This window comes from Nestor notabilis, unplaced genomic scaffold (genome assembly GCF_000696875.1).
Source record: "Nestor notabilis isolate BGI_N333 unplaced genomic scaffold, ASM69687v1 scaffold5159, whole genome shotgun sequence".
In the NCBI taxonomy this organism is placed as follows: Eukaryota; Metazoa; Chordata; class Aves; order Psittaciformes; family Psittacidae; genus Nestor; species Nestor notabilis.
In genome coordinates, this window is record NW_009944932.1 from 103,590 (window position 1) to 121,299 (window position 17,710).

Sequence of the window (17,710 nt, forward strand, 5' to 3'; positions counted from 1 at the left end):
CTTTAAAATGCTTTGAGTTTGGGGTTGGGTTTTTTTGCAAATTTCTGTCCAGAAGATTTTCACTAACCCTGAGCTGTACTGCCACAGTGGTTGGGCCCCCTCGTTCCAGTCTCTGAAGAAATGAGGATGTTCCTTTCTTTTTCAACAGCTGTGGACGAGAAAAGCACACACACAGTACCTTTCTGTCAATTTGGGCAATAAACCTTCATTTTCATTGATACACAATTTACTAAAAAAGGCAAACATTTATACAAATAGTATGTCATAGACAATTATGTGGGTTTCAGAAAGAATTGAGAAAGTGGGTAAATATCCTCAAGTATCTGCAGAGCCACGACTGGCAAGAAAGGTTTGATTTCAAAAGCAGCTGTACACCACTGGTAAGATAAAACACCTTTTCAAAATAACTGGGCAAAGCAACATAAGCTGGAACCCTACTGTAGAAACAGGGCTTGTGCAGCTAGTATCCCACACAGTCTGCCTATAGCATAATTCTGTAACTCAGAAAAGGTTCCTTATGTCTTTGGCAGGTGCTTAAGTGAATAAATAAGCAGAGATCATTTAAAAAACTCTTGAAAGCAAAACAATAATATTAATATTAAAAACCCCTTCTATTTTCTTCCTGCATACATGAATGCAGTTAACCTTTTTTCTTTTTTCTTTTTTTTTAATACTTATTTTCACCCATCATTGGCATAAATTATCAATAACTTCATATGTCATTAGAACAAATATTATCCTATACATCAGAGTTGGGATTGGGGAACAAATTTATTCTTTAGTGTTCTAATTCCTATCTTTGAGACTAAAATGGCAATAATCCTTCTAAAAGCGGTCCCAGAAATTAGGGAGTTTTCTTAAACTTTTTACAGGAAGGCTGGCAAAATGACTGCATTACAGGATTTAGGAAAGCACTTAGATTCAAACCTCTGTATCAATGACAGCTTTTTCACCTCTGATCTTGCCATTGCCTTTCTTGAGTCCACTTACCCCATAAAACTCCCTTTCTATCAAGTCAGCATGTTCTAGCTTACTCCGGTCTTTTTCCAGTTCCATCAAAAAAGTGTAAATTTCCTCAGTTTGGCCCAGTCAACCAAACTCTATTAAAAATATTGCAGTGTAAACAGTTCTTTACTCAGTATGCCAAAATTTGGAGCTCTTTTTCATTTCAAATCTTACTTACTAGGATGCAATAAGATTTTAAAGGCAAATTTATCCCCAATTTCAAAACAGGAAAGTAAGAGTTCTGCTTGCTTCAGGTCTTCTCATAAAAAACCCCCAAAAAACACTAGCATGCCAATGGCACTTCTCAGTTAAATTTTACTAAATTATTGAGGAATATAACTAAAAAGTAGTTTTCTGCTCTTGACGGATAATGAATTCACTCCTTCCTCCCAACAGATTAAGTCACTAGTTCAAAAATATTTCCTGAATTAGTGGAAGAGCTAGAACAATGCTTTGGATGCTCGTGTCCTTTCTTGCATACTTCTTCCCATAGGAAAGAAGTGTTTAGTTCAGAATGAAGGAGAGAAGAGACAGGAAACAAGGCAAAGAAAAGAAAAATTAATTTAATTCAAACTCTCCAAACTTGGACATCTTCAGCTATGGACTAAGGAACAAGAATACATCAGTGAAGTGTTAGTTCTGTATTACCCTCCAATATACAGCTTTACATTGGAAAATCTTGTACTTCTAATCTACAGAAAAATAAAACAAATTATGCATGTAAGTTTGTAAGCTCTGTTAAGAAGCTAAAACCTCCTCCTAAAAAATCTCTCTTTACCAGCAGAATATTTTAAATATTTAACCAGAAGACATAACAGGAAGTTTCTAATAGGTGGGTTCTTCAACTAACAGACAATGAAGCAAAGCATTCATAATGAGAAACAACATAAAGTCAGTGGAAAAAAAAGCCTTCTGTTATATGCATTCAGGTGACCAGACTTCTGCTGCATGAACTATGAAACCCACTGATTCTTCCAAAGTAGAAGTAGATAAGACTGCAGATGACAAGCTGAAAGGGAGGAGAATCACAACAAACTCCTACCTCATCTCTGAAAGTGCCCCCTTCCCTGGATATGGGTCTAGATGGCTACCCATACACAGCACCATGAATACCTTCCATATTGTGTTTCTCATTACCTATGGTACAAAAAAAGCAGGAAGGAAGACCCTGGAAACTACAGGCCTGTCAGCCTGACCTCAGTGCGGGGGAAGGTCATGGAGCAGATGACCCTCAGTAAGATCATAAAACATGTGCAGGAAAACGGAGGGATCAGGCCCAGTCAGCATGGGTTGATGAAGGGCAGGTCCTGTTTGACCAACCTGATCTCCTTCTATAATAAGGTGACCCACCTGGTTAATGAGGGAAAGGCTGTGGACATTGTCTATTTGGACTTAAATAAACCATTTGACACTGTCTCCCACAGTGTTCTCCTGGAGACATTGGCTGCTCATGGCCTGGGTAGGTGTATAGTTCGCTGGGTTGGAAACTGGCTGGATGGCTGAGCCCAAAGAGTGGTAGTAAATGGTATCACATCTAGTTAGAGACTGGGCACTAATGGTATCCCTGAAGGCTCAGTGTTAGGGCCAGTGTTGTTTAATATCTTCCTTGATGATCTGGATGAGGGGATCGAGTGCACCCTCAGTAAATTTGTGGACAACACCAAGTTGGCTGGGAGTGTTGATCTGCTGAAGGATAGGAAGACTCTGCAGAGGGATCTGGACAGGCTGGATCAACGGTCTGTGGCCATAGTATAAGGTTTAAGAAGGCAAAGTGCCAGGTCCTGCCTTTGGGACACAACAACCCCATGCAATGCTACAGGCTTGGGGAAAAGTGGCTGGAAAGCTGCTTGGTGGAAAAGGACCTGAGGGTGCTGATTGACAGCCCCTGAACATGAGCCAGCTTGTGTCCAGGCCAACAGCATCCTGGCCTCTATCAGCAATAGCGTAGCCACCAGGGTCAGGGCAGTGATCATCCCCCTGTACTTGGCACTGGTGAGGCTGCACCTCCAATACTCTGTTCGGTTCTGGGCCCCTCACTACAAGAGAGACATTGAGGTGCTGGAGCAGGTCCAGGGAAGGGCAACAAAGCTGGTGAAGGATTGGGATCACAAGTCTTATGAGGAACAGCTGAGGGAACTGGGGTTGTTTAGTCTGGAGAAGAGAAGGCTCACAGGGAACCTTACCTACAATTACCTGAAAGGAGGTTGTAGTGAGGTGGGGGTCAGTCTCTTCTGCCAAGTAACAATAAGTAAGCAATAGCACAAGAGGTAATGGCCTCAAGTTGTGCCAGAGGAGTTTTATATGGGATATTAGCAAAAATTTCTTCACAGAGAGGGTGATCAGGCATTGGAACAGGCTGCCCAGGGAAGTGATGGAATCACCATCCCTGAAGTGTTCAAAAAATGTGCAGATGAGGCCTCGGTGACACAGTTTTGTGGTGGTCTTATCAGTCCTGGGGTAATGGTTAGACTTGATGATCTTAAAGTTCTTTTCCAACCTAGTTGATTGTATGATCCTATGAATGTTACAACTCAAATTTCAGATGTAAAAGGAATGCCAGTCTCTGGTTGATAATTCTTGTCTTAATGTCTTTCTTTCTCCTCCTCCCCCTTCCTTTTTTTTTTTTTTTTCCTTTCCTTCTTCTTTATTGCCTATACCCTCAGGATAAACTCCTACAAAAATGCAGTGGTTATGATTTTCCAACATATAGTCATTTTGATTCTAAGCTGATAAGAAAATGCCTCTTACATTGCATTTCCAACTACAATAACAACAAAACAACAAAACCAACATTATTCTAGCCTATCACAGTGGATTTTTTAGGCTGTACCGGAAAATGTAAGAAATTATTTGGGACAGCACAGTTACAGATGCGGGATTGATCCACAAAAGAATTTAAGCACTTACCTACTCCCAGCTCCGGCATCAGATGTCTAATCCAAAATAAAAGTGTCTCCTTTTTTGCCACAGAAACAGCTTAGATACCCACAGTTCTGCTTCAGTCCTGCAGGGCAGCACAGTTCCTTGCCAGATCAGGCCAATTTAGCATCTACAAACTAAGTGTTCTGTCTCACCTGCACAGCTCTCCTCATAGCCTGCCTTTGAGAAGCCAAGCCATCCTTGTCTCTGCGGGCAGATGAAGGATGAAGTTCTTCCCACCTTCCATCTAATACCTAGGAGTTCAGAGCATTCTCACTGAATCTGGAATTTCTGACTTAATTTATCATTCTTCCCAAAGGAATTTGAACATGTCTTCTATCTCTCAAGAGAGTAACTCTAGGTTAAAAGCTATTCTGAAGTGATCAAAAATCTCATAGTTTCAGAGATCCCAGCTGTGTGGTGTTTCCCCCAGCTTGATTAGGCTTCTTAGATGTGCTTTTCGTATTTCCTTCCATGTATGGAGCTAGGATCTTTTTCACAGCCTAAGGAAGCTTGCTCTAGGAAGCTCTTACTATAGTGGAAAGTCACCTAAAGGCACCTTGTGACACCTCAGCTGTTCACTAAATATAGCCTTAAACCAACATCATTCATTTCAACTTAAGTTTTTCCACTGAGATTACTGACAAGAACAGTAGACAGGAGTTGTGCTACTATCAGCAGGGGGGCTATAAGGAAAGCCCCATTGCTATTCTATGGATGCACTTGCATAAAGCCTTCCACAATGACACATGAGAGCAGGTTCCTTAATCCCTTGACAGAATCATTTTTATGCAGCTGTAAGCCAAAAATAGAGTTGTAAGATTCAAGAAGCCTGGTGAGGCAGCTGATGTACTATGAGAACTGCTTGCTTCTTTTCTAGAAGAAGAAGGAATTCCAAAGCTCTGTCAAGAATAGACTCAGCAAATTATGCTATTGCTCCTCAAGAGAGATGTTCGATATGACAACTAATTTTCTGATAGCCTCCCCCCGCCCCCTTTTTTTTTTTAAGATATTTTTTGCGTGACTTAGAAGAAGAAGAAGCAAGTTCAGAAATGGGGAGAGTTTGATTTGAGTTCAAACTGACTGGGAAAATGTACATGCAAGTGACTATTTAAAATAACAATGTTTGCAAAAATGTGTGGAGTTGATCATAAAAAATGACACAAAATATCTTTCACAGAAATCGTCTCAGGTTAACACAATAAAGACACTGAGTATTTATTTTTCTCTTCCTATGTCTTAATTTACTTAACTATTCATCATTAAGTCAGCCAAGGAGACAAAACAAAGAAGTGTTGCTATTCAGCCAAAGATCAGTAATATTGCATTCACTGCTAAGCCCTGGAACCACAAAATCATGATTCGAATGAGTCAGGATTGAAGGGACCTCACTGTCTTGCCCAACCTTCTGCTCAGAGAGCTGAAAAAAGAGGTTCTTGAACCAGCATTATTAGTAAATTATAACCTGTTAGTTCTCACTATTGCTTTAGTACTGTATTATTTTAATAGCTTAATGACTACAGAGAATGAAGCAGAGAACAAGGAGCTTTCAGAAATGTCAAAGTAACTGAGAAAAATCTTCAAGGAGCAAAGAGCAGAGAGCGCCATCTTCTTACCTTGCTGAGCTCAATATATTTCTTTGCTTCTCCACTTGCAGACGTTACTGATGGTTTTAGCAAAGCTGTTTTACAGCCTTTGACTTTAAGGGAATGATATGGAGGAACAAGTGATCCGGTTTGTGTCAGCTTGGACTGGAACAACTGATTGATGACTACATTTTCACTGGCTGGGAAAAAAAGAAGAAATTAATGCATGAAGATAAAATACAAGTTATAAAATAATATATATTATATTTGGAAGTAAAAAGACATACAGTAGGAGATAGAATTAAATAAGTGGACAAACCAATAAACCATTATATTAAGTAAAGCAATACTTGAAACAATTACAGCACAATAAGCAGACATAGTAAACCTCCATACTTTAAAAATATGGATAAATGTAATAAGTGGCATTAGGAAAAGCACTAAAATAATGTCCTTCAAATTAAAACAAATAAAACCTATGTTAATATTATTGTCTCTCCTGATTTATTTGTCAGACAGGTACGTTCCACATTCTTACAGATATATGCAAACTACTTTTTTTAGCATATTTAAAAGTTTTGATCAATTATACTAAATTCAATGAAAATCAAAGCAAGCATGCACTTAAATTATACATCTACATAACTTATGAAACTGACCTTAAAGGAAATATGTCACTGACAATCAATAGGTTTTAATCCTAAGTCACTTAAAAAAGAAGGAATGTAGCCCTTAGATGACCTATATGCTTGTAAATATTCTGCCTTCAGAATTTTTCCAATAATTATAATTGTTATTATTATGACTTCTTCGTTATGTATACACTCAACTCTCAGCATATCAAATATTTTATTTCCAATGCAATCCTCCATTAGTCCCTTTTAGCAGTTACATAGCTGATACTACAGGAAATAGCAATGAATGCGCAAAAGGAGACTATGTGAGAGAATGGAAGAGTGCTCTCTCCTGTAGAACATCCTTGAAGTTGCCATACTTTCTTACACTATTTGGCAGATTATCATGCAATTCCCAATAGCAAGAACTGGAATGTCTCTAAAACTATAATCAGTAAGATTATATCCAAGATAAGTTCTTCCATTTTTTTCTTCATCCTTTATGTACACTGTTTGCCTTTAAAATGCATTAATTATTTTACTAGGGAGTTTAGCTAACCTCAAAGTAAAACCAATACATTGTAACAGTAGGGCTGATTTGGAAGACAAATAAAATGTAAGTATATAATATATTAAATGAAAGACTCTGCAGTGGTTGGAGAAAAGACAAATAACATTTCCGGATGCACTGACATATCCCTGAGGACTGTTTTGTTTTCTTCACAGAAAGGGTAAATGATAGAGGTTTTTAATAATCTAATTATGAATCATTAATTAACAAACTGGGATGCATTATTATTATGCATAATTATAGAATATGCACATGGGAAGGTATTTAATTTTGTATGTCAATGGATATTTGTATCTATTCACTGAAAAACATAAGAACGCCCACAGGTTCCTGCTTTTAGAAAGGTAATCAAGCAGTGAAGCACATCCCACTGCAGTCTCTATGATTTTGGGAGCCTAATTTACTTTCCCTATATTCTTATTTCTTATATTTTTGTTTTAATTCATACAAATGATTTCTTAAGTCATACTCATCTGTCAGACTATACCTTTCTTGCTTTTTACATCATATCACATGATGAAGATGCTTTATGTTCATGAATTCTAAAGTTTTTCTAAATCAGAGCAAAAAGATTAAGATCACCAAAAAGATGAGGGTGTTTGGGGTTTTTTTAACTGGAAATAATATAGACATAAATTTCCCTTAAAACTAAAATCAAAATTAAAGTCAAATCATAATATCTTGATTTGTAACAACAACAGCAACCACAAAACCATTTACTTACTTTTCATTACAAATATAAGATTTTGTGAAAGGGTATCTTTATTTTTTTCTATTGCACCAGCAATTTCATAAGTAACCTATAACAAAATATTGTGACATCATTAGTAACGACCAATACATCTTTTTAAAATCTTACAGCAGTAGAAACGAAGCTACATTTTTTCCAATGCAACAGTTAAAGGCTAGCACCAGGTAGTGTCTTTTGTTTCTTTATTAGTGCTAACAGTATTAACCAGAAGCACTGGTTGCTGAATACTGTGTCTCTGCAAGAATCCAGAAATTTCATCAGGCTGATTCTAAAACATTTCTGCAATGAAAGACTTTGAATAAAAAGTGTAGTGTAGAGCAGAAGACAGTGACTTAAACATCACTTTTCCTGTAGGATGAGCAAGTTGATCCCAGATCTCCTTGTCAGGGGGAAACTGTCCACTGATCGTGACAAAACACTCATGTAGCAATATGAGTCCCACTTCACACTGGAACTCCAAGTTCCAGCCACAGAAATTCTGGAGGCAAGTTCAGTCAATAGGTTATATACAAATCCCATCTACCTTTCTATCAACTACACACAAAGGGATTCTGGATCACCCTAATTGCCTGATGTCATAATTTAAATAACAGTTGGATTGTCACTCCATTTGTCATCTGAATGCAGATAAACTCTAACACATGTGGTGGGCACTCTGAGAAGTGGACAAAATGCAAATCTCTAGCCAGAGTTCCTGAGGGCACATATAAAATGAAGAACTTAAGAAACCCTGAGGCTTTTTCGTTCGTTTTTTTTTTTTTACTTTTTATGGGGAAGGAAGACAAACAACTAGATAATTTACAGGCTTTAGATATAAACAGCTCTGGAGTGCACCATAGTAGAACCCAAAGGGAACTTTTAAGTTAAAAAGGAAGAAAATTATAATTGTAGCACCTCCAGGATTAGGCAGATGCTTAATGGGAACTTCTTAGAATACAGTTTGGTTTTATTTACCTTGGGACCATGTTTCTATCTAAAGCCCTTTTAAAGTTTTTTACTGGATCTACATCTTAAGACCCTTAGGTATCTGGGGAAATTTTATCCTTGTGCATTTAATAAAGCTGTAAATATGTAATGAAGATTAGTAATACTAATCAGTGCATTAATTTTGTTTTCCATTGGGTCATTTGACAATTATGTAATGCTATCTTACTCACGAAAGTGATTATATGGCTTGGATGTGTATAATCTGTTACACTTAGTAATTGTCAAATGATGTAATTACTATGACATCTGACATAGAAAAGCTATAACAATAGAATTATGTTCTTTTCTATGACAGATGCAATGCTATATAAATTTCTAATTGCATCTCCTAAGAACATACAACACAGTTAGCAAACTATTAGAATAATTTAAGTTTACTATTAAATGCTTTTAGTGTATTTAAAGTAAATGTTCTACCATGGTGGTCCATAAAAGATAATTAACAGAACTTATTTGACAAATCCATAATGCCAGTTCCTAATTGAGTGTCTTAGACTTTGACTAAATTAGAGGAAGAGAGTTAGTATTGGTGGGAAGAATAGGTAACTACTGCAGTGGGAGACACTATATTATGATTAAGTGCTTAAATTGAAACAGGGGGAAGTTCCAGTACTGGTGCTGGTATAATACATCACCAACTTCTAGAACTATATTCATAAGACATCTCTCATATCACATAAAACACATAAAAGTTAGCAGGATTCCCTCTTATGAAGAAATAGCTAATTCTCTGACAGTTTTCCCACAGACTTGGTAAATTAATTCAATGCCTAAAGACATGAAAACTGACTCAACAAAATGGCACTCTAGGGTTCCATATTCATTTCCAGTCCCACAAAAGAGAAAAAGAAATAAGTCCTCTTTTAGCTGCCAATTTTGCTAATTTAATCCTGCCCTCATCAGAGATGCCAACCTACATAGCACTTTGCCTAAAGCACATATATTTCCCTCAGTTTTCTTCCACTGGTTTTCTAAAGTACACCTGGCCAAAATTCAGCACTGATTGGCACTCAAGCACAGTGGATAGTTATTCCTAGCAGAAGAAAACCAAATAAATATTACATGATTCAGACAGGAAATGTGCACTCACTTAGATCATGGTTCCAGTATTATAAAACACACTACTTATTCTCACTTCTATTTATTGCAGCTGTTTGCTCTATCTTGCTTTATACGATAAACTCTTTGGGGTAGACAGTATGTAAACCTATGTGTCTGTTAACCAAAGGAAGCAAGATATTTTTGGTATTATCTGACTATCTGAAATATTTTTATTCAAAAAGAAAAGTGTTCAGTTCCACACTGCATTTTATTTCATTAAAACAGATTAAAACAAGAAAGTGATTGGATTTGCTTTCCTTCTTGATTTAAGTTCAGAAAGGAAGAAACCTTAACCTAAGCACAGTGATAGTGGCGCAGGACGAATGTTCATCTAGTCCTGGATATTTAGGGAAAAAATATTGAGGAATACTTCCATTCTGCCTCCCACCAGTTCCCCTCTCAGCTGCCAGGGCTCTGTCCCTGAGGCAGTTCTTGACCTGCAGGCTGTATCTCATCTTTGTGTTTAATATCTCTTGACTGACATTTCCTCTTTGAGTGTCTGTTTCCAGAAATCATTAACATTTTTGGCATCTGTAACACTTTGTGGCAAGGAGTTTCATTAGTTACTAGCTATGCAAATAAAAAAACCAAACAAACCAAGCAAAAATACCCAAACCTTAATTTTATTTGGTTTGAACCTCTTTTCTGGTCATTTAGGTTGGTATAGCTGGTTTTAATATCATGAGAACTAGCAGATACAAATAAGAGGTAAAAAAATAACACCCAGAAGACAGGAGGCTCACACCTCAAATGTGCACAGAGCTATCCGGGAACTGCACATTCCTCTTATCTTCTTACATACTCTTGCCTCTTTGCTTCATTAATTATACTCATGCTACTTCATTGTACATCTTCTTTTCTAAACTAAAATATCCCCTTTCACAACATTTGGCTTTGGTAAGGGACTTTATCTAAGTTCCTTGGATTTCCCTATATACTTGGTCAACAGGGTCACCTTTACACATAATTTTCATCAATTCATCCGAATTCTCTTCTTTTTTAATAGTTTTTGTATCCTGTGAAAGGCCAAAAGCACCCATGCTTAGTGGCTGATCCAGCAGGAACCATAAAACAAGCCAGAAAAAAATGCCACCTGGAATGTTACAGTTAATTTGGCTGCATTCAAAGTTAAAAGGGAAAATTTTACTATTATAATAACAAAATGTAACTCAGAAATTCATAGGGTTTTATGTGTTGTTAAATTTAGTTAACGAGAAACTAATCAGTTCATATAGTTAAAAGAGAAATTTTTGAGAACATATCCAAGGACAATTTCACTGCACAGAGGGTCACTTGTAGTTGTTGATTTTCTGCCAGTACTTAAAATTGAGTGATGTTATTTAAATGTTTGAATGTTGTATGATGACTGGGCCTGTCACCCTCCGAAAACAAGTCTTGTTAAGCAATGAGTGAAGCAAATAATGTTATATTGTCAGTAAAGCCTTATTTTAACACTGCGATAGAAATAGCATTTTGAAACCAGCAAATACTTAGAAACAAAACAGGGGGGTGGAGGGAAGTGTTCTAATAATTTCTACTGTAAGTGAAAGTCCAAAATCAAGTCTACATAAAGAAAGAGAGAGAAAAAGGGAGATAATGGACAACTATCATCTTGTCTGCATGAAAAAGAAAATCTTTGTCAAGTAACCTATGCCTTGGTATAGCTTAGACTAGACTGATTTGATTGTTATGTTTGGGGATTCAGCCTGGGGAAAAAATAGAGAAAATGAAAGCATCCTTATTGATTAATCCATCTCCTTTTGTCTTTTGATTTAGAGGTTCAGTTTCAGAGTCTGCCTGGGATATATAAGGCATTTCGAAGAAGACTGCCTTTGTGAAGGTGAGCTGACAGCTGAGAGGTATTTTTGAAATGCACATAGCTGAGAAATGGAACAGACATTGATCTGCACTTAAAGGACATTATGTGCACTGGTTTATAGAGCAAAGAAGTTGGTCTTTAGGTCTGATTGGTTTATCACAGTACTGTAAGTCAAAACAGTGGCAAGGCAAACAGTGACAAGGGGCTTATCTGATTTGTAAATCCAAGTATAAATTTAAACTGCAGGAAGCTTAAATTATGACAACCTATTATTCAGACTACATGAACAATGGGGCAAATAGCTCATTATCTTGAATACTGGTATGTTAAATATCACTATTAGGTAAAGCTGTATCTCTTGGCATTATGCTAAGACAATATATTTCTGATTTACTTAGTGATATGTTAATTCTTCCATAAAATTAAAAAAGAACTTTGAGTCCTCAAGAATGGTGATGAAATGTAATTCTTCAAAAATCATGACTATCACAGTTCAGAAATATAATTCAAGTGAAGCCCGTCATTATGTGAGAGCCCACAATGCAAATGCCAATTTTATCAATAAAAGTAGCTAGAAATTCAGTATTACACATTCTTAGTGTAGTTTTAGCTGATGGTCGGATGCATTGATCAGCTGCACCCATAAACCACTTCGCTTCCCCAAGGCAAGCCTACAGTGTGGAACTGGCATGCCTCTCCTCGCATGGTGCTGCCAGGCAGGCAGTCTCTGAGAAGCAGCTGAGAATACCCACATTCATGTTAAGCATCAGAAACAAAGCAATGCCCCAGATGAGCAGAATTTTTCCAGATCAGACTGCCAGTGTTCAGGGAAATGTGCTAAACAACCTTCAGATAAAGCCCTCCACTAGAATTTTTCCTTTTTTTTTTTTTTAAGTACACAAAACCTAAATCATTCTTCTGCCTGAACAGAACAGATAAGCTTTTTGTCTTACAGCACTCAGATACCAAGGCATTAAATAGCTCTTAGAACAGACTCATAATGTGTCAAAGCATTGTAGGGTTCTGTTCAGCTACAAAATTAAAACTGGGAGATAAAATAAAATACTTGGTATGATAAAATACTAATGTTCACAGTGGCCTTTGCTAAATGCATTCATGTATGTTCATAAGCAGTATATCATATTGCTCATGCAGAAAAAGACAGCTTTAGTGCTGTACAGGCATAATAGTAAAATTCAAGAGAAATGAAGTCTTTTTCTTTCTTCCACAGGATCATTCAGTCACATTTGTGTAATGCAGTATTCTCTCTCAACTTCCACTGAAAAGCTTACTGATTTCCACTGATTTCTTCTATGTGCAGAAGATGACTTGAGCATATGTTTTCTTCTCTTATTTGACTTTCTTCATTCCAAAACAGTAAAGAAAGTAAGAAAAAAATCATAGATCTCTCAGACTGATAACATATAGATTTTCTTAACATATTGCTTCTGCCAGAAAATCAGTGAAAAATCATGGTGACAATAAAATCAAGCCCCCTTGTTTTATATCTGGTGATATCTGAAGGTGATGACACAGAGAAAGATTGCTTTATACTTCACTTACTTTATACTGGTTTAATTGATATCAGTCTACAAAAATGGCTCTCAAAACCTGCCAAACTATATTGTCACTTTATCTATGAAATTCTTATTTTGGAGTGCCAATAAAACCTGATATATTTTAGAGCTTGATCCTTTAACAATTTTCATAAAGCATGAATGACTTTTATAAAAAGCTACTAACTGTAGTAACAGCACAATCTAAAGAATGTCATCAGCAGTTTTAAAATCCTAGAGTTTCATATTCAACTTATCAATTTATGAAGACATACTAGTCTCAGAATAAACTCAGTTTGTGTCATTATTTAGTACATTAATGCTATAATCAGATTTTATGTAAATACGTATCATAAATCACTGGAAATTTCAATCTGATTCTAGACAACAGTTCCATGAGCTATCAAAAATGCAAGAATGCAAGTTCCTATAAGGATTTTGCTCAATCACTGTTAAAGTAACGAAAAAGTACTTGCATAGGAACTTTTCTGTTTTGGCAGGGTCGAGCATTTTACTGTTGTAAGGATGCAAAGAACAACCTGACTGTCTGGAATAGTTCCTTGGCCAACGTAAATCAAACAATCTCCCCTGACTTCAAAAGAATGTGTGAATTTACATTACTTGGAGAGCTGTCTATTTGTTCATACTTTTAGATTAAATGTCATTACTATTATTAGGAAAAGGTCAAACCAAGTGTCTATGTTATAAAAAAAATATTTTAAGCAACCACGCAAGGCTAAAACACGTTAATGAAAATTGTACTCCTTACTATTCACAGTTTAACTTCAGTACTAGGCACCTGAAACTGTGATCTTAACAATTCCTACTGAGTGCTTCTTCAGCGAACACTTTTTTTTTTTTTTTTTCATTTTGAGGAAATGTGCTTATTCTTCTGTTGTGATTTGGAAAATTGACATGGAAGTAGTTGCCTTGCTACTTTTTTGGTGTGTGGAACCTTTTAGAGCTATTGTTATAAATTTGTATAATCACAACAGAACAGAATAAAATATGAAAACTTATTTACCTAAGTGTAAAACAGATTTATAAATGGAATTAAACATCAGTCCACAAGGACATGTGGACGAGAGTCCACAGTCAGTTCCTGGCTCTATTTCTTTAAGTGCTAAGTTTCACAAAATTTTTGTTGTATGATTATGTACCCATTTTGTGCCTGCATTCCGACTGAAAAGTCTCCGTAGTGGAAGTATTCGAACCACTTAACTCTGGCAAATAATCTGAATCTAAGAGGAGGCTTTATGATGAAAGAAGGGCCTCCATGGAGTTATTCAGGGTATTTAGGTTAGGAATTTAAGCACTACCCAAATAGTCTTAATCCTTTCCATAATGATCACACTTCTGTCGTTGGGCAGGAACAAATTTGCCTGCGTCAGAACACTACTCAACACTTCCATCGACTTAATTTCCAAATGAGGAGACACAAAATAGATCTTTCCCCATTTATATTGCTGTAAAGGACACTAATCTGGTTAAAGAAGCCTAAGAGTGCGCATTCCAACCTCTCACTGTTCTGGAGAGCTCAGCGCATATGATGTTACCTTGAGATATTGCAGACCCAGCAAGTCTTTTTTTGGTGACTTGGAGACAAGTCTTGAACCAATAGTCAACTGACTGCGTGTTCAACGGCATAAATCTGTTGCACCTAAAATATTCGGCATAGGAGAAAGTATGTCATCTAATACCTTTAGCAGCATGGATTAGGGTTACTTTTCTGGTGTTATTACCCTAGGAAGCACATAAAACTCCTTTCTGAATCTAAACTGATTTTTTTAGCAGCACACCAGATAAACTCCATGCATTTGCTACTCACAAAATTATGTGAGGGAAGGTTGCTCTAATTATCTCCTACAATAAGCAGTGGCAAAGTTATTACATTTGTTTTAGAATAGTAATATGCATTCTAATCAAAATACTTTATCATAGCTGCACAATTTCTTGCTCATGGAACTTATCTCTTCTGCCTGTTGCTTAGGTAGAGAGGAGCATTCAGCTGTCAGTTGTCTGGTTATACTGAAGCACCAGCATTTTCCACATGTCCTCCACAGAGGATTCTGAAGTGATTAGTTACATATCATGTGCTACCACTAAATCCTGAGGAAGCCAGGTTCTGCCTAATAGCAAGCTTTACTGAGATCTCAGGTTTTTATAAACAACATAGTGCATATGATCATGATTAGGTGGTTCTAAGGCACAGCAGCTAAACAATTTCTAAATGTGCTACAGACAAAGTTTTTATGGAACTCCATCTGTGGATGGATAGCTCATGGGATCATCTGCATAAGACTTAGAAAGTATGAATGGACACAGAACAAGTTGTTCAGATGTAAAGACTGATTCCTGCAGCCTTCACTCTATGTTCTCACCTGATTTCAGTGGAAATTTGGGAAACTGGCAACTGAGAGACCCCATTGTATTGTGCCTGTACAATCTACATTCATTACCTCATTTCAAACACCATGCTTTAAGCAGAAAGAAGTGGCAGCATGGCAGATTAATCACAGAGGGACCAATCTGTTTAGATTATCTAAAAAAAATAAAATAAAATATGTATTTTCCCCTTAAACACATACCTATTTTGCTTGCTTTGGGTTGTGAGAGGTTGTGGAGTCAATGTGGAAATGAGAGAGTATTGGAAAGAAAAGGGTAAGAGACCCATTTAACAGAATTGATTACGTTTTTGCAGTGAACACTGAAGGAAGGGAAATGAAAAACTTTCATCCCATTTTACAGACGTATTTAGAAACACTTAGCATGTTTGGTAATTTTGAAGGAAAAAAGGAAAAAATGTATTTTGATTATGACTACTAACAACAAAAACGTGTGGGTTTTTTTATCAATCAATCAGTCAGATGCATGCTGGTATCCCAGGTATCTACATATATGGCACAGGATCTACAGGGAACCTGTACCATTCTGGAACAACATCTGAAAGCAAAGCAACAGCCAACTAAAATGGCATTAAACATTTATGCTGAGGTATCTGAATCACCTTTTTCTGCATGAAGTGCTTAAAATGAATATACAACACAGAAGACAGAATTAGGTAGCCTGAATCCTGTACAATATGATACAAACTATGTATTTTATGCATTAGATATTGCATTTAGATTCTAAGTTGTCTTCTGCAAATTCATCATTATAAAGTGAATTGCTATTTATAGCAGGGAGTCAGAGAAGCCATGGAGAATTTTGTTTTGTTTACTCTTTTTCATTAATTGTGTAACCAATAATTCAAACAACTTACCCTCCCAGCATAATGCATAACAGTGAAGGTGGAGCCCTGATCCTTTGGGGCAAGATTACCGTTTCCATCTTTTGTGGAGGAATAGACTGTATTCGTGTCAGATGCATCCAGATAAGACTGAATGCGTTTAGAAAGACTCTGTTCCACTGACCAAATAGATTGGCTTTCTTCATCCAGCATTGACAAAAATCCTGATGGTTTCTGAAATTAAAAAGTGATTTTTTTTCTCTTTTTATACAGAAGAAATAGAATTTCAGTTGTTTCTTGTGGAGTAACAGCTTGTGATTTATTAAACAGAAACATGTATCACCTCAAAGGAAAGGAAAAGTGGTTAAGATATTCTGGTAAGTCTCCAAGGCTATGCACATTAGATGATTCCGTAAGAAACGTAGGGAATAATTACCAAAAATGGTAACTATTGCTGATATTCTAGGAAACTGATTGGGCTACTTCCTTCTTACATGTTATACTCCAGAAACTAGATTCAGGCACAAAGAAACTCTCAGGCTTACAACAGTCCTACAACTGCATTAACGACATGGCATGATACACAGATGCTATGCATGAATCATAGAATCAGTACAGGCAAGGAGTTTCTGTTACATTTTCTTCAAGCCTGGACTGTTAGAAAGCTCTATTAGCCCTGAAGCTACAAGGACTGTTACAACAGACACCTCTACAGTCTCTTTGGACCCATAACCTTCTCTACAGATTCATAAATCAGAAAACACAAGCAAAACTTTGCATTACTGTGGTATACAGAGACTGCGTATAAATATACATGGTATAAAATTAATCTGAAAACTACCTGAAAGAAAAAATCCAAGGCTGCAGTATGGTTACTAGGAGAATACACCGTTTCCATGGCAACTCCCTCTTGTATGCATTCTGCTTGCTCTTGTAGGAAAAGCACTTCATTGATGTACTGGTGTATCTTCTCATTGGTCATGTTGACACACAGCTATTGTAAAATGAAGAAAAAGAAAAGTATTAGAAGTTCACTGGATAATGTCATCAGTGAAGGCTTTACTGCATGTCTAATACTGAATTTGATTAAATGTCAATCCATTATATGTTACCTCTCAGTAGACTATAGATTAGCAAGACACTAGGGAAACTGTGAGGTTGGTGAGGTACTGGAAGGCACAGGTTACCCAGAGAAGTTGTGGATGCCCCATTCCTGGAATTGTTCAAAGCCAGGTTCGGTGGGGCTCTGAGCATCCTGGTCTAGTGGAAGATGTCCCTGCCCATGGCAGGGGGGTTGGAACTAGATGATCCTTAAGGTCCCTTCCAACCCAAACCTTTCTACGATTCTATGATTCATATTGAAGTGGAAATTTTAGTGGAAAATTCTGAAGTCTCCTCTATTACTAAGAAATGAAGAAAACAGAAACTCCTAAAAGGGTGGAAGAACACTTAATATAAGGAAGGATGCAAGGAATGCGTCCATGCAGTCTCTTTTCAGACTAAACTAGTCACATATTTGTTTTGGCCATAAACTGTATCTTACATGAATAAAGTGTGTAAAAGCAATTCCAC

At 36.8% G+C, this 17,710-nt stretch overlaps 1 protein-coding gene across 1 annotated transcript in view; it reads right to left on the bottom strand.

The window, feature by feature from the left end:
- The window catches only part of MYO16 (myosin XVI), a gene marked incomplete at its 5' end in the record, with an annotated part of 102,294 nt that overhangs the window by 75,912 nt on the left and 8,672 nt on the right, over nt 1-17,710 (bottom strand). The window contains 5 exons of the mRNA XM_010022652.1: nt 68-148; nt 5,541-5,710; nt 7,420-7,495; nt 16,172-16,372; nt 16,980-17,132. Of these exons, the coding sequence (XP_010020954.1) occupies nt 68-148; nt 5,541-5,710; nt 7,420-7,495; nt 16,172-16,372; nt 16,980-17,132 (681 nt within the window). The remainder of the gene's footprint in view (nt 1-67; nt 149-5,540; nt 5,711-7,419; nt 7,496-16,171; nt 16,373-16,979; nt 17,133-17,710) is intronic.